The sequence below is a fragment of the Tinamus guttatus genome, unplaced genomic scaffold, assembly GCF_059628265.1.
Source record: "Tinamus guttatus ecotype Peru unplaced genomic scaffold, ASM5962826v1 Tinamus_guttatus_pri_ptg000203l, whole genome shotgun sequence".
NCBI lineage: Eukaryota > Metazoa > Chordata > Aves > Tinamiformes > Tinamidae > Tinamus > Tinamus guttatus.
The window spans coordinates 437,907-462,050 of record NW_028288737.1 but is presented as its reverse complement, the minus strand read 5'-3'; the positions used below and the strand labels follow the sequence as shown (position 1 = coordinate 462,050).

At 42.8% G+C, this 24,144-nt stretch overlaps 1 protein-coding gene across 1 annotated transcript in view; it reads left to right on the top strand.

Annotated features, from left to right (window-relative positions):
• Nucleotides 1–24,144, top strand: part of GNAL (G protein subunit alpha L) — a 182,730-nt gene that overhangs the window by 150,131 nt on the left and 8,455 nt on the right. Inside the window, 1 exon segment of the mRNA XM_088524080.1 lies at nucleotides 21,226–21,280. Within this exon segment, the coding sequence (XP_088380206.1) occupies nucleotides 21,226–21,280 (55 nt within the window).

Sequence of the window (24,144 nt, the reverse complement as noted above, 5' to 3'; positions counted from 1 at the left end):
GGGGGAGAAGTGAGAGCTGCCCCTGTGTGGAGCTGTGAAAAATACTGGCATGTGCTGTTAGCCCGCTTAAAATATCATGATGCGGGACGATGAATAGGAGAGCAGAAGCATGGACGCCTGTCAGACGTCAGGCAGCGGCTGGCGGCTCACGTCCACCAGCGGCGCTTGTTCCGAGGGGAAGCTGCAGGGCTGTGGCTGCTGCTTGGTTTGCTCCGGAGGAAGAGGGCCCGGCAGCAGGGAGCCGCAGGCAGCCGCGGCCGGCGTCGTGGCGGGCCTGTCCCCAGCGCACGCGAGGCGCGCGGGGAACCGGAGCGCGCAGCTCAACGCCGGTGTGAGGCTCGGCATCTGCTGCGTTTTGTTCCCCCTTTATCAGCGCTTTCCATGCACTCTTTTCTTTCCTTGGCCTTGCTCTTCTGGAGCATCATGCTTTCATTTTGTAAGCTGTTTAAAAGTACATTTTTACCTGACAAGAACATACCGTGTTCTATATTCACTAATCAGTAGGAAGCTAGGCCTGTTTACTGCTATACTTCTCCTTCCGTGCCCTGACTTAGAAATAAGGCAACAGGTACACTAAACATTGTTGTGAATGTTGTTCACCCGGCCAGGAAAGTTACAGAGTAAAGATGGTGTCTGAGGTTCTTTTCTGGGATCTCTTATAACATTGCACATGTATTTTATACAGTGTGTGAACACTGGATAATGCATCAGGCAGCTTCCACCCCAGGTACAGCGTGGAGTGAACACTGTAAAGCCAAGATGTGCTGCGACTACCATGTAGTCTGCAGTACGTTTTTTAAAGATGTGGCCTCTCCTGTGTAGCGATAGGTAGTTTGGAAAGTGGTTTGGAAATGCTTTATGTATTATAAGCAATTTCAGTCTTTAGAAGTAGGGGATAAAAAATACATAGAAAATGTAATCTAACCATACTTAAAATTTTGCTGTGTTTATGCTGCGTATGCTGTTAAAAAATGAAGTATACTAAGAGAAGCATGAATACCTTTAGAGATTGGTATTTACAGCCATCTTCTTCCGTATCATTCCAGTCAGAGCATACTATCTGGGAATCTAAATATGCAGTCAGCTGAATATACACATTGCTAAGTTATCGCCTTTCTAGCTGTCTGCTTTGTTTATCAAGCACTTGTGTAACCTCTGAATTATAGGAAGGCAGGGCCCGGCATTGTATCCGCACGCGGTTACCCCAGCATTGACAGGAGCGATGGACAGCGGGGCACGCCGCAGGGTTGGAGGGGGGCCTGGTTCAGGTCGCTCGCTTGTTCTAGGCCCAGACCTGGAGCTGCAGCGTCCCCCTGCTCGGCTCCGTGGCGACCGCAGCGCCGGGCAGCAGGAGCTGGGGCCTGCAGGGCGCCGCGGCAGCGCGCGGGCCCGGAGCTGAGGACGGGAGGGCAACCAGGCCCGGGCTGCGAACACCCCTTTCGCTGCCACCAACCTGCTCTGCCTTTGCACATGGGCGGGGGGGCGTTTCAATATGTGTTTATAGTTAACTATATAAACAGGTTTTAGTGTTTATGTGTTCCAGATACAAAACCAGCCCTTTAAAGCTCCGATTTGAATGCTTGAAAAATAAAGAATTGTGAACAGCTACATTTAAAAAAGCCACTCTTGCTGGCATTAAGTCACCCATTACCTCACTCTCTTCCTCTCCCTCTCTGTCACACACTTGCATACAAAAACTCCAGCAAAGCTCCTATTTTTCATTCTTCTCTTAGACTACATTGTTTTTTTTCTGAATGCATGTGCATGTGATGTGTTTTTGCTTGTGTTTCTTTTCCCCTTGGCAGAATGTGTAAAAGGGTTTGTCTAAAAGATGTATCAAAGTTCATAATCGGCTGCTCGATTAAAGACCTTCCAGCATTAATGCACCACAGTGTTTTTTTGCGCAAGCATGTTGATAGAGACTCACTGTGACTGACTATTACTTAATCATGCAGCTCATAAGAAGCTAACTGTAGCCAGCTCAAACTGGTTTCAGGATTTTGTTTGAGTTTTTTGGTCAGTAAATCATAACGTCTCATGAGACTTATGAAAATTCCTTTTAAGCCGTGGTAGTTGCTAAGTAATGTCCCTACTTGGATAACAGCTTAGATGATAGATACCAATCCTTAAACTGATAGCTTGCAAACAGACTGCTAAATTTGTGCAGGGAGCCTGTATGGGCAAAGCCACTCAGTTTCTTTGCTGTTTTTTTTTTATGAGAGTAAAGCCTCAAAAGCTCTGTTTGAAGCTGCGGATTGCCATCTAAAGTTTGCTTAACTTAAAATGTCGTATCTCAAATGAAATGTGTGTTCCAGTTTTCCCATCATCTTCACTATTCTAACAACGTTTAAAGAAAGAATGGGCCCTCCTTCAGTTTTGGAATTTGACTTCATTACTACAGTGTTGCCCTTTTAGCAGGTTTATGCTGTTGGAAAATAGAGCATTAGTACAGATATCAGACCTATGTCATCCCTGTTTCTTGCTCAGTTTTCACTTGAAAAAGGCTTTAGAATAGCTGATAACGCTCTTAGACATGGTGGTACAGATGAAAATTCCAGGGGTAAAAATGTTTTTTGTTTTGTAGAAAGAGAAATAACCACTTACTTGAATTTACTTTGGATTTGGAAAACGATAGATGTTGGGTTTAGGTTGAAGTATGCGTGTGTCAAATACTGTATCACACAAAGAAGGCAGCTTTTATGGGAAGGCTTGTAAAATGAACATTTCTAGAAGGAAGTACTTAGATTGTGTCTTTTATGACACAAGGAAGAAGTTTATTACAGCTTTCAGATATTCTCTATAACAATCAGAAAGGTTTGTAACTATACTGCTCAGCTAGGGAAAAAGCTTATAAGATCTTCCCTGAAATTATGCAGGCAGTAGTAGCCGTTTATAAATTTCCTTTCTAAATTCTGATCAGTCCAACATAACATAGCCTCAGTATTTTGCATTTGCAGTTGTTGGTATAAAATCACCTTAGAAATAAGAGCAACCTGGTATACATAGCTTTCTTTTTTTTTTTTTTTGCCCTTCGCTGCCGTTAGCTGCAAGCTCAGATTTTAGTTTTTCCGTGGCGCGCGGGCAGGCACCAACGCGGGCCCCGCCGCGCGCGCCGCGCGGTCGTACGTCGCTCACCCACCGAGAGGGGCCTTCTTCCCCGTGCGTTTCCACGGATGAGACGCAGAGCCAAAGCAAGCGGGAGCTATTTTTAGAGCGGCAGCGGCCGCGGAGCCGGCGGAGCATCACGTGCGCGCGCGGAATCAAAGGGAGTATCCCAGCAATGCGCTGTAAACACAACAAGGGCGCTGCCACCGAGCCGGCCTCAGGTGCCCCAGCAGCGCGAGCCGGAGCTGCGCGCTCGGGGCCGAGGCTCCAACGTGTGAACCACGTTTCTTAGGAGATTTTCCTATTTTGCAAACAGGCGAGCATAATAATAGCGCGCCGGGTTTCCTGCTGTCCCATTGTCTTGCTCGGGGCAGCCCTTAGCGCGAGGCATCTCGTTTAGAAATCTTTGCTGTGGGGCTCTATCTTTAATCCAGCGCAGTGGCTGCTGCGAGATAACACGAGCAGAGCAAAAGCGGAGGCAGCCGCCAGCAGAGCCGCTGCCTGGGGGACGTCCTTGCCGTGGAAGTGCTGCCCTGCAGCACACAGGATGCTGCTTTCCAGCATGGCGAAGAGCAACATGGGCTAGAACTTCAATCTTGAATTGGACTGACAGTTGACAGCTGTGAAGTTTTCTGCTCTTGATTAATCTTTTTATTATTTTACTTTTTTTGTGTGTGTGTGTTAAATGCATCTGAACTCAAGCAAATGCTCACTGAACCTTTCAAAGATCAACTCTTGTTTGAGTTTGCTTTGGTTTGCATGTGTCTGCATGCTTTTAAAGGCACAAATATAGAGTAATTGAGACATTATCTATTACTTAAAATCACTTGCAAAATCAGTGGCGTGAGAGCTTAGAAGCAGTGAATAGCATTAGTGTCTGGTCCACTGTAACTCAAACCATGAGTTGCAGCCTTTAGGAAGGTTAAAATTGTCCAAAATTTTACGTATTCTCTGTCAGTCCCCGAGTCACTAACATTTCAGTGAACTGTGTGGTTTGAATTTGTTGGGATTTCTCGTTCAGGAGGATGGGGGATTTTTGCTGCTTTTACAGTAAATTTAAAACTGTGCGAAAGTGACTTGGGGTATGAGATGTCAACCTGAGCAAAGTGAAGAGTACGACTTCCATACAACAGCATCCTATGCAAAAATAGCTTAGATGAGGTTAATGCACAATAGTCACATAAAGAAAATATAAATATAAAGGCAGTTGTGCAGCGTGGTCCTAGCCCACAACATGCACCATTCACTTAGGTTGAAATCTACTCTGCAGTTACATTATTGATCGCCCACCAAAAAGCAGGCAAACCAGCACCATGGCTGAGCTCTTAGGCCTGTCAGACTTTGCATTATAACCTATACATGTCAGCTTTTTCTCCTTTTCTAAGACCTTTTTTAAGACGCATTTTGACTTTTTTTGTGCTACTATCCCTTTCTAAGTTTGTTCCACCTTCTCTTTTAAGGAAGTGAACAAAAATATTTGATAATGTTTATAGAAATTCTCACCTATAGGAAAAGAGAAAAACAACAGCTCTCTTGTTAGCAGTAAATAAATGTTTCCAGAGGCCTGAAGCCAAATCAAGTTGATACGCAGCTAAGGCCAGAGTCCACAGCCTTGATTCAAAACTGCCAGGTATGGCAGCGGGCTCGGTCCCTGCCTTGCCATCGGGTCCAAAGAGACGCACTGGCTGTGAAGACCTCTGAATAATTTCCTGGCTGTCAGCTACCTGCTTCTGGCCATATCTAGATATGCTACCTCCTTATTCCAGTGTTCATAACCTTTTCTGGCTCAAATATCATGGGAAACAGTCCCTTCCAAACGCAAACTGCAGCACAAAATCATATTTGCTGGAAAGTCTCCTATCAGTATCCATTGTAGCTTCAAAGTCCAGGTAGGGCGGAAAAGCTTTTTTACTTTAAATAATGATAAATGACAGTGTTTGTTAGACATCAGAAAAACAGAATTTGGAGAGCGAAACCTAATTGCAGTTTTGCTACTGCTAGCAAAACACTGTGTGTTTTCTGCAATGAACAGCTCACTGTCCCTTCTCAGCAAAGCTGCCGTAATTAACCGAAGTTAGTAATCACCTACATGCTTGCTGCCAAACTAAGTAGCCTTTGTTATATGAAGGCTGCTTACAAAGCTATTCAGAGTTGTGTGTGTTTCAACAGCCACATTTCCTTTCTCAGCTCGGAGAGGAAACCGAAGCTTGTAACAAGGGTGGGGAATTTTTTGCTTGCTGAGTGCCATACAGGCCGTTCGAACACACACCTTGCTGTTATCTCCAATATGCAAAATAAACAGACTGGTGTGCCCGTGTGGCATAGCGAGCTGGCGTCGTACATCATATCCAGCTGGCACGTTACAGCTTCTGCTTACAACCCCGGCTCACAACTAAGGAACCTATGGAGAACTATTTACTGAATGAGTAAAATATACCAAAAATGGCAGCCCGAGAAAATAATTGCATCTGTGGTGCAAAAAATGCAAGTTAAAAAGGGTAATAGACGCAGTGAATCTGCTGTGTACAGGAGAGCTTGCAACACATGTGTCTTTACTGGGATATTCTTAAATATTAGCTTTGGCCAGTCAGTTATGATATGTATGCAAATAACAAACCCATAAACAGCTTTCGTATTAATATAAGGCAATATAATTGAAAAGGAAAAAGATTTTTTGAACATTACACTGCGTTGCTTAGATTTGGCTTTTAGGACTCTTTTAATCACTTAGCATGTGTTATTATGTATAGTTACAGAATTCAAGGGCATTGTGTTTGTGGCCGGTTCATAATGTCTGCAGTTTTTCCATAATCTCTTGTACAGAAGCAGCTATACATGAGTCTTCACTTTTTTTTTTTCTTTTTTTTTCCTCCTGTACCTATTTCTGATTTTTTTCGTATGTTTCTTCTTTTTGCCAGCTCATTCGCAGGCTCTTTCTGCCCACCCCACAGGTACGACTGCAGTTTGCCTACACACACCCAGCCTCCCATTCAGCTAACCAGTTGGGGCACTGGTACAGAAGGAAAACAACTTTAACTTGGCCAGGATAAGCTGGCGCTAAGACTGGACTTGATAGCTGGAGTCTTGGCAGAGCAGATACACTGCCATCTGTAGTTAAATTTCAGTAGATGGCTGTCTCTACATGCCCCTGGATCACCATGAAGGAAATATCTCGGTGACAATTTTCTCTCTTTTACCAGTAGTTCTGTGCCTATTCAGTGATGTCTTTTTTCATATTTAGGTGTGAAGTTTTTAATTTCTAGTTCAGCATTTCATCTTCCTTACCTAAACCATCCTTTCTTAGTATTTATCTCTTTCTTCATTTCTAGTTGCCTCATGTACCTTGCAGCATTTTCCTTAACACTTCTCATTTGAAACAATAATACAAGATTTTAGTAATATCTGAGATTTCATATCCTATTAAGGAAAGCTTCTCCTGGCTCTTCCATAAATGTGAGGCATTTAGCAGTTTCTCCACACCTTGCTGAACTCCGTAGGTAAATTACAAAGCATTCTTGAGGTGATTTCTAGGGAGGTGATGGTTTTGCTCTCCTGGTTTCGCTGTGAAGAGAGGCAGGTCCGAGTGGACTTTTACTGCCTTCAAGTATCTGAATCATTGAACCTGACACCTGCTCAGGGAGTGAGGTGCAGAGCAGCCAGGCTTCCCTGATAAATACACAATAAGCTTTCTCACAACCAACGGGAAGCAGAAGGATCCTTATATCTCTTTCTTACTCAATATACAGTACACGCAGGAAATCGTACAATTGTTTGTTCTTAATGGACTGTCATTACTTTTTTAGTTTCTCCTTTGCATTTCTGCTAACTCCATGGTCTGTAGTATCAGTGTTGAGTAGTATCAGCTGGTTTCCTTTAGGTGCTGCTGTGCCCATCGCTGTGCACACAGCGGGAAGGAGGCTGCACTGGGGGTGCAATGGAAAAGCCAACATGCACAAGTGGAGCCAGGCAAGTCATCAACATCGGCACGGACCGTGGCCCATCTATTCCCTCCTTTTTGAGCTCAGCTCCTGTTGATGTCAGCAAGGTCATGCAAAGGGTCCTCTCCCATACCCTGGTCACGCTTGTAAGACGTAGCACAACTGCCTTTGCTGACACAAGGACTTCCTCCTTGGGGATGGCTTTGCCTCCTGCTTTTAACTCTTAAATGGCAGATTTTATCAGCTTTTCTGTTGAGTGTTGGGTATTTCTGATAGATTAAAAAAATGAACAAAAAGTCTGCATTTTTGGGTACCTGACACAGTTTTTAGACAGTGGCAGGCATATAAGGGGCACTTGGCTTTGGTCAGCAGCGCTGCATGCTAGTTCTCAGCACTGCTGCTTCATCTCCCGCTTCGCAGAAATGCTTTTGCTGCCTGCTTTCTACTAGTTACTCACAGCCCCCTTTGCACCAATTCACTAAATGGGATTTTATGTCAAAAAACAGAGGCGAAGAAAAACAGGATTCTTGCCTCAGCATGCATCTCGCAGGTAGTGTTGCCCTGGCCAATGCTTGACTGCATTTTGGCAGGGGGGATGTCTGGGATCCAGCTCAAGACCTTGCTCGATGGTCTCGGCACAAAGTTCCTGAGGAAGACCTTGCCTCAGCACTCCTTCCTGCAGTAAATTGTGTCCCGAGCCATCTGACTTTCTCAGCTTCCAGAATGACAGAAAAATTGTTGAGGTACAAAACTAAAACTCTGTACGTAGGCCAAAAAAAAAAAAAAAAAGTCCTGGGAATTAATAGAGAAATACCAGAACTGGTAAGAAAGAATATATCATCATAAGGTAGAGAGAATAATACGGCTAAGCTTCTTTCTTAACTGAGGGGATAATTTACTTTGTTTTTATTCTGACAATACAAGGGCAAAACAGTGTTTCTAGGTTCTAATAAGTTAGGTAACAACACCAGGAAAAGAGCACTTGGGACTGGATTTCAGGCTAGGGCCCTTCTGCGAAGGCTTGTGAGGGAACACATGAACTGTAGAACAAGAACGTTTTAGAAGGGGCTGTGGAATGTAACTTTGAACTATTTATAATATGCAGAGAGATAGTGCAGGTAACCTGTGTTTAGTGTAATTATGCTTATGCAATCAGCTCTTTTAGGAAGATACCTATTTGACTAGTTTATTTTTGGAAATGTGCTCCAGGGTGCAAAAATGTGTAACTATATATCTGTCTTTATTTAATTTAAGGCTTCGGATCTAAATCTGTTTTTTGTATCTGTCAGGAGATATCCGTCTACCTATAAACTCTATGAAGCTGAGTAATGAGGAGTGGCATAAAAATCTACAAATATCAAGGTTTTAGCATCATAAATGAAAATACTGGGGAGGGAGGGATTAATTTCCTGTTTAATTTTTTAAAGAAAAATACCACAGCCTAACCAGATGGACTTTTTGTGCTATAAATAAGCAAAACTCTCCTACTTTCATGACTAGTTTTGATATATTTCTATCTAAATTCCTCCTTCTACAATTTTTCCTGGTACGGATAATTTTAAAGATCTTTCATCAGATATTCAGGGATGATGTAAAAAAAATGAAGCTCTTCAATAAGCATGAACAGATGTATGTCTACATACAGATGTAAGTATATATAACTGTTAAACATGTTGTGTGGCTGGCTGGGGCAGTGCAGTACACCTGAGTGTAGGAAAAGGAAGAGTAAGTTTTATCTCACTGTCTGGTTGATACTAAGCTAGGCAAATTATTTTATTGACAACCCTAGAGAGTTATCACTGCCTAAAAATGGTTGCGTGCAAGTTTCTGTGAAATATATGTTATTTCCTTCAAAATGTTTCCATCTGTATTTCATTTCATGTCATAATTAATTCTCTTGGGTATAGTTTTACCATATTATGTTTATTAACATTGTTTACATGTATTAACACGCAATACTAATACATCATTTCTCATAATATTTTCCATTCATTCTTAACAATTCTAGATCATTGTTTATTTCATAACTTTAGTCATATTACTAGAAACGGCTATTCATGATTCCCTGTTTTTTCCATAAAGCTTTATTTCCTATCCCTTTATAGTACTGAAAAATATTTTAAGCGTTGTGCATGGGCACATTATTGACACTTGTTGTTCATCATATCTATATTCAATTCTATCCAGCTTATTGCTGAACTTGTAGTGATAACCAGGACAGTTCTCCTTTGGAGCGTTTATTACAAAAAGGCACCCTCCATGGTTCACCAATCCTGTTTTCATGCTTTCTACTTCCAGATGTTCTTATTTGTTGAACAAAAGCTTCTGTCATCTTATCATTATGGTTGGACTCAGTCTTGAAGGTCTTTTCCAACCATAATGATTCTATGATCATTTAGATGTAAAGATGATAATCATTCGAATTGTCAATACCAAAAGAATCTTAAAAATACTTTTTAAAAGGCTACACTTTGGGGAAGGGGCATAAAGGAATGAGTTCCTATAACTTGAGTCACTTTTCTGGTCCTGTTTGTATTCTTCAGCTGCAATTGATTGCAACACGTAAGTGTTGCATCATGTTGCATTTCCTGCAGTATGGAAAACATTTTAAGGTGGACTGCTGAGGAAGAGAAGTTGTGTTTGAAAACCAGTGCTCTGTGCGTGCTGGAAGAGGTCTCGGGGTGCTTGGGTGGTTTGCCAGGGAGCAGAACCAGCTCGAAGTCAGGACTTGGGCTTGATGTGAGCGTTTCCAGCCATTTGCACATGTCAACACGCAGGTCTTGCTTTACAAAGCAGTGTGGCCCGGGTGGCCACACAGCAGCTCTTGCCTTGCAGGGATTTTTGTTACCCCCAGCTGTTTTTTTCTGAGGAAAGTGTGAACTTTGGGTGCTTTGTAGTGTAATGCATGATACCACCCTGCAAGGTAGATACTTGTTAAGAGCAGGAGATCAGTGTCTGCAGTGCTGGTGTTAGGACTGGATTATCTGTAATCCAGTTAACTAAGAAGGTTACTAACAATTTGATGGGATTATAAGATTAACAGTTATCTCTGTGGTTATTTGATTAAAATAATTGCCAGCAGATTTGACTGCCTTATCTGTGCTCTGGTATTTTGCAATCAGGATTTCTATGCAAGACACATCAGAAAAGCAAACAACAACAACAGCAAAACTTCGTTTTTTGATTTTGCTTTTGTGCTTTTGTGATGACTTTGACAAAATGATTAGTCTCCACTGAACCTCACACACCTGATTTGGAAGACTGAAAGGTTGTTTGGAGAAAATCTTTTTAGTTCTGTGCGTAATTTTTAACAGGGGAGAGAAGACTGCTTTTTAACAATACTATGCCACTCGTTTGAACTTTTATTTCTGAGGTAGTGATCTAAGACAGTAATTTTATAGGTTACTCCTTTACCCAAGGCTGAGGTTTAGTTTTTGAATTCACAGTACGGGACTTGTATAGTGAAGCGTCTCTGATTTAGCATTACAAAGGTGTCCAGCACAGAGAGAAAAGTTTATCTTTTTGTGGAATCAAGATCCCAGAAACTAAAGGGAAAAGTCCTCGTTCTTCTACCTACTTTACAGCCTGCTGACACTACTCATAAGGGCACCCACTCTCCCAGTGATATCACAAAAAAAATCTTTTGTTTTGGAATTTGAAACTTTTGTTTTAGAGTTTGCTTTAAGATGGACTTTTGTGGGGGGAAAAAAAAAGCCAGCTCTTCAGACTGTGTCACAGAAGTGGTTCAGGAGAGGTATCAGGCACATTCCTTCTCAGAGCATTTCCTCAAATCCGAGCTGTAACACGATGCACACACAATTTCATCGGAAAAAGATAAACTGATAACGAATTCGTTGTTTTAGGAGCATTCAGGTTTGAAGTGGAAAACAAAATGGATGAAAATACTGCCCCCGAAATACAGGACTGGGACCTGCGCTCAGTTTGACTGCATGCTGGTCTGCCAATGTATTGGCAGCTAGACACGCTGATATCAAACCAGGAGCGCATTTATAGAGCACATGATTTCCAAAGCACTCCTGGTTTTCATTTCCACAGATTACACGCAATTTAGGAATGGTATTTTTAATATTCTCTTAAAAATAAAAAAAGAAAGGTCAACATTTTGAAATCTGATCTCACAAGTGGCCGTGGATTTTTGACATTTATACCTTATTCATGTATTCTTTTTCAGCATTTTCCAGCCGCTGTTGCATCAGTCTTAGACGTTTTTTCCACTAACTCTATGGGTGGAGAAAACAGATTAGGAAGGTCAGCTTCCTTCTCTGTGCCTGTTTTTAGGAGCTTCGGGAGTTACCCGGGACTCAGAGTTGCCTTTTGAGGGGAGCTTTTCTCGCAGCTCTGCCCTGTCCTGCAGGTGGGAGCCCAGCGCAAAGCCACGGGCCTGCGGGAGGGCTCTGCGCTGCTGCAGCTCCGCGGGGCTCCGGGCGATTCCCTGCAAGGCCAAACTCCGTGCTAGCCCCAAGCCGAGATCCCGTGTCTCCAGCTTTGCGTAAATGGGGCTCCAAAATAACGACGACGTGTTGGGTTCGGGAGAGAGCAGCGTAAAACAGAGGCATGATGTAATCTTTAAAGGAGTTTGAGGCAGCAGTAATCGGTCCGTTGCATAATTGTTTTCCTCATTCCTCAAACCCAGATCATTTGTATTGCTGTTTTAATAGTTCAAATACACGATATGCTCAAAAATTTCCAGAAAAGTTGACAGGAGTGGAAAGAAAGGCACAGAGAGTGCAGAGGTAGGATGCTTTTCACAAAATGTCATATTAATAGCAAACGTTAGCATTAACGTGACTTACTGTTAAATGTACAGGTAGCAGGGTTTTAAGGCTAGTTTTGAGCACTAGGTTTTACATCACTTACCCTGGTTAAATGACTTTTTAACTATTGAAAGGGATTGGACCAGCTGGACATGGGCACTCTGTCCTTCTTCCATGTTATAGTCACCATATCCCAGCATTAGCTTCATGCCTTCCACCAGCTATCCAAGATAATCCTCAGCCAAGCCGTAGGTGTCACAAACAAGTGGTTAAATGTATCATGTTCTAAAATGGACACTGTAATGATGATTTAATGAAACAGTCCAGCAACATTGATTCAGGAACTTCCTTACGGTTTTAGTGGTTATTTCTAGCACTTGTATCGGCACTGACACTGTTCTTGCTTTCACATAGTAATTTCTATTAGAAGGCATGTGTGTGAGAATAAGAAGGATATAACCCATCTGCTGTGTAATAGGAGTAGAGAAATCCAAATACATCTCTTTCACGGCATGGACAAGTTTGGGAAAAGCAGGTTTTGTGTCCTATCCATCAAATGCCAATGAGGCGGGTTGCCAAGTTTCATCCCTGTATTAGAGGGAAAGCAAAGGTCCGAATAATGGGTGAAGTGGTTCCTTCATGTGTGTTACTGTAAAATTCTCAGGAAACACGGGGAAGAAGGACGTCGGTTCTAGTCGTCTTGCTGTTCCTTAAGTTCTGAACCAGAAGTTTTCGCCCTGCAGTAGGTTTTCCTGCCTTGTACACTGCTGAGGTAACGTCCTCCTCGATAACGGTGAGCAGCCCATGCAGCTGCCCTGCACTCTGAGGGGTTGGCTGCTCATCGAGTCCTTCACACCAGATGAAGGTGTGTGAGGGCAGCAGTGGAGCCGGGCCAAGGAACAGGGCGTGCAGAAATGAGCTGCTACTACACCACATACATAAACTCAAATGAGGAAAAGTAAATTTTACTGGATGCACTGACTATGCAAGGTGCGCATTAACACACCTGAGTATCTTTTCTGTAGAGCCATTTTTTTAGTTTAGTGTTTTGTTTTGAATCTTGTTCTGCTGGTATCCTTTGCATCTCACATGCTTATTCTCTAATAGGGCACATGTTGGGAGCCCTGACGTTCTTCATTTTAGGTGTCTCTGTGAACTCCAGCCACCCTGAATGCTTTGGAGTCCATAGACCCACCTCGTAACTCATCCTCATCAGCAGGGGAGGTCCTGGGATCCTCATGTTGCTCCTGGGAACTGGTGCCAGTCATTCTGTTTAACTCACAGCATTTAGCGGGACTCCAGCCATGTCACTTCCCTGGGTCATGTCACCTCCTGACAAGCACGTGGAAGGTGAAAGCAAACAGATATGCAGAGGATTGTACACACTGTTCCTTTCGCTTCGATTTCGAGAGAAAGCAAGCAAGCAAGAGGGAAAGCAAGAAAGCAAGAGGGCAAGAAAGAAAGCAAGAAAGAAAGCAAGAAAGAAAGCAAGAAAGCTAGCAAGCAAGCAAGCAAGCAAGCAAGAAAGAAAGAAAGGAAGAAAGGAAGAAGGAAAGAAGAGAAAAGATCTGAATCTTTTTGTGTCTGTGCTTTTTGTGTCCAGAAAAGTTTGCCACCATGAAGAGTTCATTTGTTTTCACCTGTATTTTCTAGGAGCTACTAGCACCCTCTTTTTGAATCATCTAGTTTGACTTCTTTTAGACGTGAAATCTTTTGGTAGCGAGTCCACTTGCACTGAGTTTGGACTGGTGCCATAGGTAAACACAAACTTCCTTTTAAGCCTGGGTTGTGTTACCTTTGGTTCTCCTGTCTGGGGATTTTCTGCTTTCTCTTTTATCAACTTCCCATAGAAAACTCTGGTCAAACTGGTTTCTCCTTTCTGGCAGTGTCCTTAGCAAGCTTGTTGTTCCAGAATGCTTCCCTTGGAGTCAATGCTCACTGTGGTGCCATTCACATTCTTCAAGCTCGTAGCACTCAGCAGATTTCATGTGTACTAACAGAATATCCACAGTACAACACTTTCTAAAAACAAAACCTTCAAACAGAATGTGCAAGTTGCATTGAAATAATTTTTCCATATCACACCAAGAGAAGCTTGCAAATAAAAGGGAAAGCTGAATTTGCCACCTCCTGTGAAAATAAATTTTGTTTACAGGAGGTAGCAGCAAGATCTTTTATGTGCTTTGATTAGTGGACATTAATACGAGGTTTTGAGGAATTGTTGTGACTGTAGAAACCATTTCCAAACTCTAACGTGACAGCTGGATTCTCCCCATTTAACTCCTTTGACTTTTCAGGCACACTTTGCTTCCCTTCCTGAGTTGGTCTGTACAGTTGCTGCACGACAGCAAGCAGTTATTTCATTCAGACAATGGATAAAGGATCCTAGCATGTCATACTTTTTTTTTTACAAAAAGAGCTAGGATCCAGATCTCTCCAGATAATTCAGTATTTCTTTCTGGTTTTAAGTTATTGTCTTTTGGCTTTGTGTTCAAAATTACAAATTATGTCACATCTAGCCTCTAGGTTGTACATTCAAATCTCTGTGTATCCGAACACTCCGTGAGAGTATCTATATACATTTACTGATTATCATCTCTACAACTGTCCTGTCGTGCAAATCAGAAGACTCTTCACTGAATTCCATGGATTCAGTTGAGTGTAAATGAAGCCAGAATAAGGCTCTGTATAGGCTCATCTAAGCCTTGCATTTTAGCTGGGCTTCATTTTTAGCCTATGTTTTGCAATAGCTCAGCCACTTTCACCCATGGGAATAAAATGTCTGATCATATGCCTTACAAAAATCTTATCCTTATTTTAAAAAAATTAAGTAAATAACCCTTCTTCCTCCTGTCTTTGCCTTTCTCCTTCCCTGTTCTCTGAGATGACAGATAAGAGAAGTTGCAGATGATGAGTCTCATTTCTGCTGGAGCCTGTTAACCTTTCCATGTGAATGACAGGCTTCCAGATTCAAATCCTCTTCGGTGTTTATGTTAAGAAGAGGGTTAATGATGATCCCCATAGGCCTCTTGCTTGGAAAGCAAAAACATCTGCTAAGCCAAAAAGTGGTTAGTTTGCTAAATATAGAAGGAAGAAATGCATTTCCCAAAATTCACACTGATCCTTAACAAATTTAGGGAGCCAGCGGGGGCAAGTACTTATGGAAATCATACTGTTTATTCATTTTTAGTTTATGTTGTTTCAGTTAGAAAAATAAAATCAGATGGCAGTTACTAATCAGAAGAATGGTACTAAACGTATATCTGAACCGTTTAATGTAGTTTTACTTGTCATGCAGCGTTTGTTTAGGCTGATAGCTGGACTGAAGCCAGGGCCTCTGCAGCCTCTCTGTCGGGGCGCTCTGCAGGACACAGCGCGGACAGGCAGTTCAGCAGCCGCGAGCAAGGGGATGTCGGCTGGGAAACGCTCACCAGCGACGGCCTTCGCCTCATTTTAGTCAGCTTTTCTTTATTCATCAACCCTGGTAATTAAATGGCCTGGATATGGGCTACTGCATCTGGCTTTGACTGCTGCCCGCCAGCACACGGAGCCATCGCTGCCCGACCTGGGAGCAATCCCTGGCAGCGGCCGGAGCAGGCGGCCCGTACAGCATCTTTCAGGCCCCCATTCCCGCTCTGCGGCGGGTCCCCTCTCCGTGTTGACCACCCGTCTCGGCCAGCGCAGCCCGGCTGCTCCAAGTCCCTGTGGGGAAATCCCAGTGGCTCCCGGGAGCCCATGGATGCCCCCAAGGGCAAAGCCTCCTTGGGGTTGTGATCTGCAACGCTGGGGCCAGCGACCCGCCGCGTTTCGGGCAGGATTGCACTTTGCTCCCGCGCCCAGCCTCGCTTTTAGCCTCTCCATTTCCGGCGTGACAAGGCAGGGCCCCTGCTCGGCAGCCCGAGAGGGCGGCTGGGGGAAGGTCTGGGAACTCAAATGTGTGTTTTCCTGTAGCCTGCAAGCAACTCCGTGTTAACCCTGCCAGAGAATGCACTGGTTTCACCAGGAGGCTGGCAGCCCATTGCCAGAATACATTTTTGACAAGTTCGAGGGCTGTCAGCGTGAATTGGAGAGGACTTTATTAAATTCACTCTTTCCCTGTGCCTTAGGGAAATTTCCCCCTCGAGTGCGCTGGACTTCAGCCTGTGAATATTGCTGCAGTGGGGAGGTTTCAAGCACAAAACTCGAGCCGTGGAGGTCTGCGAAGGGCCGGAGGTTGAGCAGATGCTGCCCTCTGCAGCCGGCCTCGCTGCCGGCCCCTCGCGTGCAGCGCTGAGGCCTTGCAAACCGGCTTGCCGTTTTCTAGAGACCGCTTCTTTACATCTCCCTTTCCACAAGTGTTACACCCACGTGAGAGGCTGAAGAGACAGTTATAGCAAGCCGATGTCGTTGTCGAAATAGATCCTTTTCAACTGCTAGAGAACAAAAGGGAAGTGCTGGGAAACCAGCGCTCTTAGAAGATGCCAAAAGTACATGTCAATCAATATCAATGCTTAGATTCTTTACACTTTTTAAATAAAAATTGATTTCAGCAATATATTTTCTTCAACACTTGCACTGAATATCATTTTCCATAATAATTTAAGCAGCAACTGGTCAATCTGTCAAAACTAGAGAACAACATACATGGATTCAATCCAGATTTCAGTATCTCTTCTCTCTGCCTGACAGCATATTCATTGCTGTACTTATTCCTCATGGGAAACTGCTGCAAAGCAGGATGGAGGGAGAGAGTGACAATATTCCACTGCCACATAGATGCTGTGTTTAAAATAGAGTGACTATTTAACTTTGACAGGAAAATCCCCAGCCATTAAATGTTACCAGCTTCTTCTGAGGGGTTTCTATTAATATTTTCAGTAAATGACTTATGGAAATTAGTCATTAAGCTGTTAGAATATTACTGGAAGTCGTTTTCCTCAAGTCCTTCCCAGTTACTGGGAAACATATCAGAATGATACAAGGTTCCTTGATGCCAGATAGCAAAACTTAAGGAATTCTCCAGGCTGGAAATCCGTAGTCGTCTACTGTAAATGTAGCAACAAGCAGTAACCAGCTTGCAATCCGTCACCTGATGAAAACAAAAAGACTTTATAGGGAAATAAATTCAAATTCCAAAATTGTCTCTGGCTAACTGCAATTAAAAAAAAAAGTTTTTTAAGTTTCAGCTCCATTGATAACTGACATAGGAATTCTCGCTGTGGTGTACCTGCCTCAGGAGTGATTTATCCCCGTCTGCAGATGGTGGGATTCGAAGGCGCAGTCCCCAGCGGCCTTGCTTAGCAGGCTGTGGTGGTCACGCTGGGTGTTTCAAGACTGGCAGGGAGTCTGCAAAGCCATTCGTGGCCCGTCAGAAATATGAAGGTTTGCTGACCCCAACAACTTGGGATAAATTGTAGATTCTTTACTCTTTAACTGAAGCCATTGCATTAAAGCTTTGGTGTGTTACCCTCCCCTTGCTAAGAGACTGGCATTTTAGTGTGGCTTTGGTTTCTTGTTTTCCAGAGAAACTTCTGGATACAAGGGCCTTCTTTGAAACGTAAGGGTGAGACCCAGCAAGGGGTGCAGGCAAACAAAAAAATGGTTGGAGTAAACAAAGACTTATTAAAATGTGCAGTTCATTTTATTTATCCGCTCTTTAGCACTTCATCTCCCCGATTCTTTGAATGTCAAAATGCACTTACAAATATAGCATGGGTTTTGTGTCTAGAGTATTATTCTTATGACTTGGTTTTCTTTTAATTGTGATTTTGTTTGTGGGGTCAGAATATCTGTACAGAACTGCGTAGTGATTTACCCAGTGAGAAAGGGATTTTCATGTGCGATTACCTCCTTTTTATTTGTGCATTTATGAATCCTTTTTTATTTCAGAAATACTTGTGTAGCTGCTAATGCTGCTCAAATTGCTATGGTTTTTAGAGAGAATAATGCTTATTGATAGGTCCCACATGCACTGGCAGGCACATCTAAAACCTGTACTTTTGTGTTCGCAGCTTGCATAATATAAAATGTAGAGATTGCTTGTCAAACTAAGTGTCAGCTGAGTTTCCTAGGAAACTCACTAAAGATATTTATAAAACTACAGATCAGCTTAATAATAGATATAATAATGTCAGTAGCTCGTGATTTTTTTTTTACTTTATCAGTCCATTTTTCTTTGCTTTAATTTGTTAGCAAACCGAACTATTACATTTACAAACACGTATGTTCTGTTCCATGTCAGGGAATGTGTAACACCCTAATGTAAAATTGAAAGCGTCTAAAGGAATCTGAATGTCATACAAATTATGAGGCTGCCTCCTTCATAAATAAGGCTGCAGTTGTGAAAGTAGAAATAGAAATATTATATACTGTGTTACAGTTCTACTGTTGAGCTGAATGTGTGAGTTTTAAGTTCATTGCACATGCATGAAAAACGGCTATTGCAGAATTAGCACAGATCCTGAGTACACGTTTGTATAGAAGACCTATAAGCATTGCAATAAGACATCATTTTGTGAAAATAATTTTATTGATAAGCCAAAACAGAGAAACTGATGCTGGCGTCCATTTTTATGCACTTGGCTATGTTCTTTAGAAAGCAATGTAGAAGAACAATTCCACTTTTTTAATGCTGTACCAAGGATGAAGTTAGCGTGTTTAGCAACGAGGCGGCACTAGCTCTTACCTCATTTGGAAGCTGTTGCTTGTACCTGCTCTGCGCATTTGCCTGTCAGAGCTGTTTTTTGATGCTTCCTAAGGAGCTTGTATTGAGGATATTGAAGAATTGAGTTTCTTTCTAAAAAATAGGAGTATATCTTCTTGTGCTTCAGTATCTAGAAAATTCAGTTCATGTTTAACGTAGCTGCTAAGAAACCTTGAAAACTTGTCCGTCATGCACTGAAAAGGTTGATTTTCTTTAAAGCTACAAAATTTAACCAAGCACTAATTATAGTTATATGTTGATTTTATCATGCTAATGATGACATTGCTACTTGATACAGTGGAGTGACAGTTAAAACCTTATAAATCACTGCATTTATTTTAGGATAGATCACATGTGGACTGCAACATTAAAAGCATTAAGTATTACAAGCTCTTTTCAATGGATACCTGAAGGTGTGTGTTATTTAACAGAGCTCTGTCTTCGACTGGTGTTCCAGTGAATTACATGTGAAATATATTCTTTAATTTAACCAAGAGTGGCAGTTTCCAAGTGGAGGACAACTTGGGCCGCTGCACAGACTGCTCAAGTGGAGGATTGCTTTATTTGCAGCCCTGCCGTGGATTATTCGCTGTGTAACTTTCTATCCATAATTTACCAGTTGGTAAAATGCAGGTGGTAACAGCCAGGAACCTCACCGAAGTGCCTGAGTAGGTGAGAAAGGTTGGTGTGAACAGGAAATCCTGATGTTAAGTGAGTTGTAGCAGCGTGACCTTGGTTTTGGCAGATCAGGATGCACATCTCTGGTTTCTGCTGTCACCTGTAGCAGTGCCTCCTCCTACAAGAAAACCGCGGGTCCTTGCGGTGCTGCACGGGTTGTGGTGGAACCGTGTTTGTGCACAGATACTCGTGTCCGCAGGGTTAGCCAGCACCCTGAAGCGCTTTTCCTCTGCATTTACCATTATGCCTGCTAGGAAAAGGCAGAGAAGGCTTTGGAACAGACAGGGAAATGCAGTGCTACTGCTTGAGCAGCTGTGCTGCAGAAAATTACCCCTTGCTTAGGGAGAGATTCTTCTCTGAGGCATTTCTGGGTTTGTTTTTTCATCTTCTTCTTCCACCTTATCACATGCAGCAAGCATAAGATGAGAGCTCTGTTAATGACAGATACACTCGTTAAAAATACATCTCTCTGTTCCAGTATCTGTGTTAAATGCAGGGATCACAGAGGTAAAACTTTGCTCCACATGGTGCAAATCAGCCAGACAGAAGGTTCTGCTTGAATACAGTTACTTTCTAACAGTTATTGTCATTAAATATAAAGATGCACTTTTATAACTTTATATAAGCTTATGGTTGCTTTCAGGGGGAAGAGCAGATTTTGCTAAAGATTAATTTTCATTGGGGCTGTGCAGAAAAGCTTTGTAAGTAGATGCTCCGTATGTCTCAGTGCCCCTGTGGTGTTTTTAAATGTCGTATTTAGACATCACACCTTGATAAAAGAAAAACTGCATGTTTTAACTGTAGATGTTGGGGTTTTTTTCCCCCTATTGTAACAATGGAGGTTCAAAAAATGAAAAAGTGCAAGTAAATATATACACGGCATATTTTCCTTGCATTTCAGTTCATATCCGTGGGAAAATACTATGCGAGTTACAGACAAGCTTTTAGGGGTGTATTTTTTCAACTGGTCAGTGTGTGTGACCCCAGGGTTAGCAGTGAGTCATTGCAAATCAAGAGTTCACCGTTTTTTCTTTTTTTCCCACTGCAGTTGAATAGATTCCACATGTACACCCTTAAATATTAGTAAAAATGGGAAAACTTGCCTGTTGATAAATCGTCGTATTACTGTAGCAGGGTGAGTCAGCCAGTGGGGTATTCACTGCCAAATATAAACAACCATGCAGAATTCAAGCAAGCTTCTAAGTCAGGCAGGCAGGACAAGAAAATGAGCCATCTGGGCTCGGACAAGCTCTAAGAAACGGGTGAGAGTGAGGGAGGAAAACCTGCCTATTTATACATATAGCTAAAAGTTACATTTTTATATCCTTATTGCTGCTGTTCTAACATGCACTAGTTATGTTTGAAAAGGTTTCTAAAATAAACGGTGAGTGTGGTGCTCCTCTTTTCCTGCCCCCCATCTCCTTTTTGCAGTCTTAAGCCTTTATTTATGCATTATACTCTGTCTTGACAATGTGAAGAGTCACACTGCGTAACCACCGTTTCATGCCAGTTTTAGTTGCCAGGTCTTACACTTCAGCTGCAATGTCAGAGGACAGCATTGCAGGACATACTTATGTGTATTAATAATTCTTATTTTTGTATACATTAACATAACATTTTTGATACCATAATTAACATTAATCACACTCTAGGTTAGCATAACGCTGGATGAAGGAAACTCTTCTCCCCATTTTCCTTTTTAAACTCAGAAATACTACTTTTATTTAAATAACCTCATAATATTATGGCACTTGGATAACCTTAGTATTTTTTTAGTGGACCTAACAAAATTTTAGCATTTCAGTGCATTTGGACTGCTTCTGGGTACTATAAGTGAAAAAGCACTGTATTGAAACCAAGTCTGAGTAGAATTTGCTTGCCTTGAAAAATGTGAACTTAGTCAATGTAGATAAATTACTGGGATGATGCCTTTACCATCTGACTTCTGTTTTACTTTGCAGCTTGGATCTAAACCAGAAAAGGTAGTGAAAATTATTATACTAGATGGGATTTTACATATTTATACACATATTTATTTTTCTTCCAGCTTTTTAGAACGAATTGACAGCGTCAGCATGGATGACTACACGCCTACAGATCAGGTTAGTGCAACTAACGGGATAGAGTCTGAACCAGGACACCCCTTCATATGAATCCTCTATGTCATTTATTTTAGTCCCAACTACCACTGAAATACAGCATACTGCATAGTTTCAAAACACAGTTCAAGTGATGGATATTAAAGAAGAAGAGGCTTTTCAGTGGTGCAAGCCTGTCTCTCACTGTCATTGTATCTAGGGCGGCAATTCCTGCAGAACGTCCATTATTTCTTCTCACTTCCCATTCTGTGTCGCACAAAAGAGCAAACACAAAACATACATAATCGCGCACAGTTTCCAGCACCAACTTTCACTTCACAGAAGCCACGTCTCATCTGAGCCCTGTCACCCTCACGGTAAAGAAGTTCTTCCTCATATGGACATGACATTTCCCATGTTTCAATTTGTACCCCTTATCCCTTGTCCTGTCACTGGTCACCACCATCATCTGGGTGCTGGAGACCTGTGATGCAGACCACAGCCATTAGACACCTTTTTTCAGCCTTTTTCCAACTCCCCTGGTCAGGAGAGTGTCTGTATCAGCCTTATTTGAAGGACAGCGGACTTCACTTTCCTGTTCACACTGGGACACAGCTGCAGCACCCACATTCACAATGTTTGCTAAGGCTTTTGGCCACTGATTCACAAAATTTTGACTGTTAGTCACGTGTTTTGTTTTGTTTTGCTTTTTCTCCAGGTGACTTATAATCTATTCAGAGTTCTGAGGAATTTGGGAAAGTTTAGGATTGATGCAGTAGGAAAGGGCTACACGAAGTGTAGCTTTTTCTGGCATCCAGGGTTGCTTTGGACAAGTTCTTATCAGGGCAGACTGAGTCTTGAGGTTATTCTTTTCCAGTGCTGGTATCCTGCCATTAACTCTGTCGAGATTATGGGACATGTGAGAAACTGCAAATGCACAATGTAAAAGAGAATACCAGCACTACATAAATCAGTCTAAATATGCCAGGTACACAATGGATGGATGCTTTTAAAAAACGTGATTGCCACGTCTCATTTTATGAAAAAGGACTGATATTCAGAGAAGTAAAGTGACTAGCCAGAGTCGTAGTGTGTCCGGGCTGCTCACCCAGGCCTCTGACCATGAGTCTGTCCAGTTACAGTGAAAGCTCATCCCAAAGGAGAAGGCAATAAAAAGCAGCATGTGTTCCGTTGTAAAGTGAAAGTCACATTGTTGTCCCAATTAAAGCCCTCAAGACATTTCTGATCAAAGGTTTTGCACTGAGGTTTACTTCATCTTAGAGCTCAGATTTTAGCATCAAATTTCCTCACTCTGCTGGAGAGAGAGGTCAGTGAAGCAAAGCTATACTTTTGAATCACAGAATGGTTGAGGTTGGAAGGGACCTCTAGAGATCATCTAGTCCAGCCCCTCTGCTCCAGCAGGGACACCCAGAGCACGTGGCACAGGGTGGCATCCAGGCGGGTTTGGAAGATCTCCAGAGAAGGAGACTCCACAACCTCTCTGGGCAGCCTGTGCCAGGGCTCTGTCACCCTCACAGGAAAGAAGATCTTCCTCACATGGAGATGGAACTTCCTGTGTTTCAATTTGTACCCATTACCCCTCGTCCTGTCACTGGCCAGCACCGAAAAGAGTTTGGCCCCATCCTCCCTACATTCTTTCAGGTACTTGTACACATTGATCAGATCCCCTCTCAGTCTTCTCTTCCCCGGGCTAAATAGGCCCAGCTTGCTTAGTCTTTCCTTGTAAGATACGTGGTCCAGGCCCTTAATCATCTTTGTCGCTCTGGACCCTCTCTACAAGCTCCACGTCCCTCTTGTACTGGGGAGCCCAGAACTGCACCCAGTACTCCAGGTGCGGCCTCATGAGAGCTGAGCAGAGGGGCAGGATCTCCTCCTTCCGCCTGCTGGCAACGCTCCTCCTCATGCAGGCCAGGATCCCATTGGCCTTCCTGGCCATGAGGGCACATTGCTGACTCATGGTTAACCTGTTGTCAGCCAGGACTCCCAAATCCCGCTCCACAGCGCTGCTTTCCAGCAGGTCAACCCCTAAGCTCTCCCTTCCCCCTCCCACCTTTTGTTCCATTGCTTACATTAGCATTGGCCTGTTTGATCTTGTGAAGCCTCTCTCTACCTTGAGGAGTCATTCGTGGTGGCAGTGGCTCCATTATTTATAAACCCGGAAATTTCTCCTGACATTTGCTCTGAGGAGTGCTGTGCCAGCAAAGGCAAGAGGCCTTTGGTATTGGGAAGCCAAAAAAGCTTTGGGGCTAAAGGCAGTTTTATGACTTGCTTTTTCTTGACAAATTAAACTGCTACAAATCACTACCTTCCTCTCCTTCCTTCCTTCTTTAATTTCTTTGGCAACCCCCCAAAATAACAACTAAATCCAACTGCAAAACTAAATGGCAATAAGTAACAATAAATGATGGTAGTTTATAAAACAACTCAAACAGACCAGGCGGCCCATGGCTGCTAATGCAGCAGAGGTCTGTCAGCTGGAGGAGACAGAGATTTGAGTAGGGGGAAGAGGCAAACTGAGCTTGTCTCCTTGGAGTCCTCCCCAACTTCTTCCTCTTTTCCTACCTGTTGCTGGAGCTCCTTGATGACAAGGAGACCTAAGCTAGTGATGATGGTGCATGGGGACATGGTTGTGTAACCTGAGTAACCTAAATTTATGTTCTTCCTTTGAAAATCTAGGAAGTTGTAATTTTTTCGTTGTTGCTGTTCTTGTTGTTATTAAAAGAATGTTACTGGGGTTGTAAAGTATTGCTAGTTTGAAAAATGGGGAAGAAATGCCAGATTTACATACAGCCCAAGTTCTGTTCCCTTGTGCACTGTAACAGAGCATTAATTACTTAGTCACGAGCTGTTATTTCTATAGGATTCCT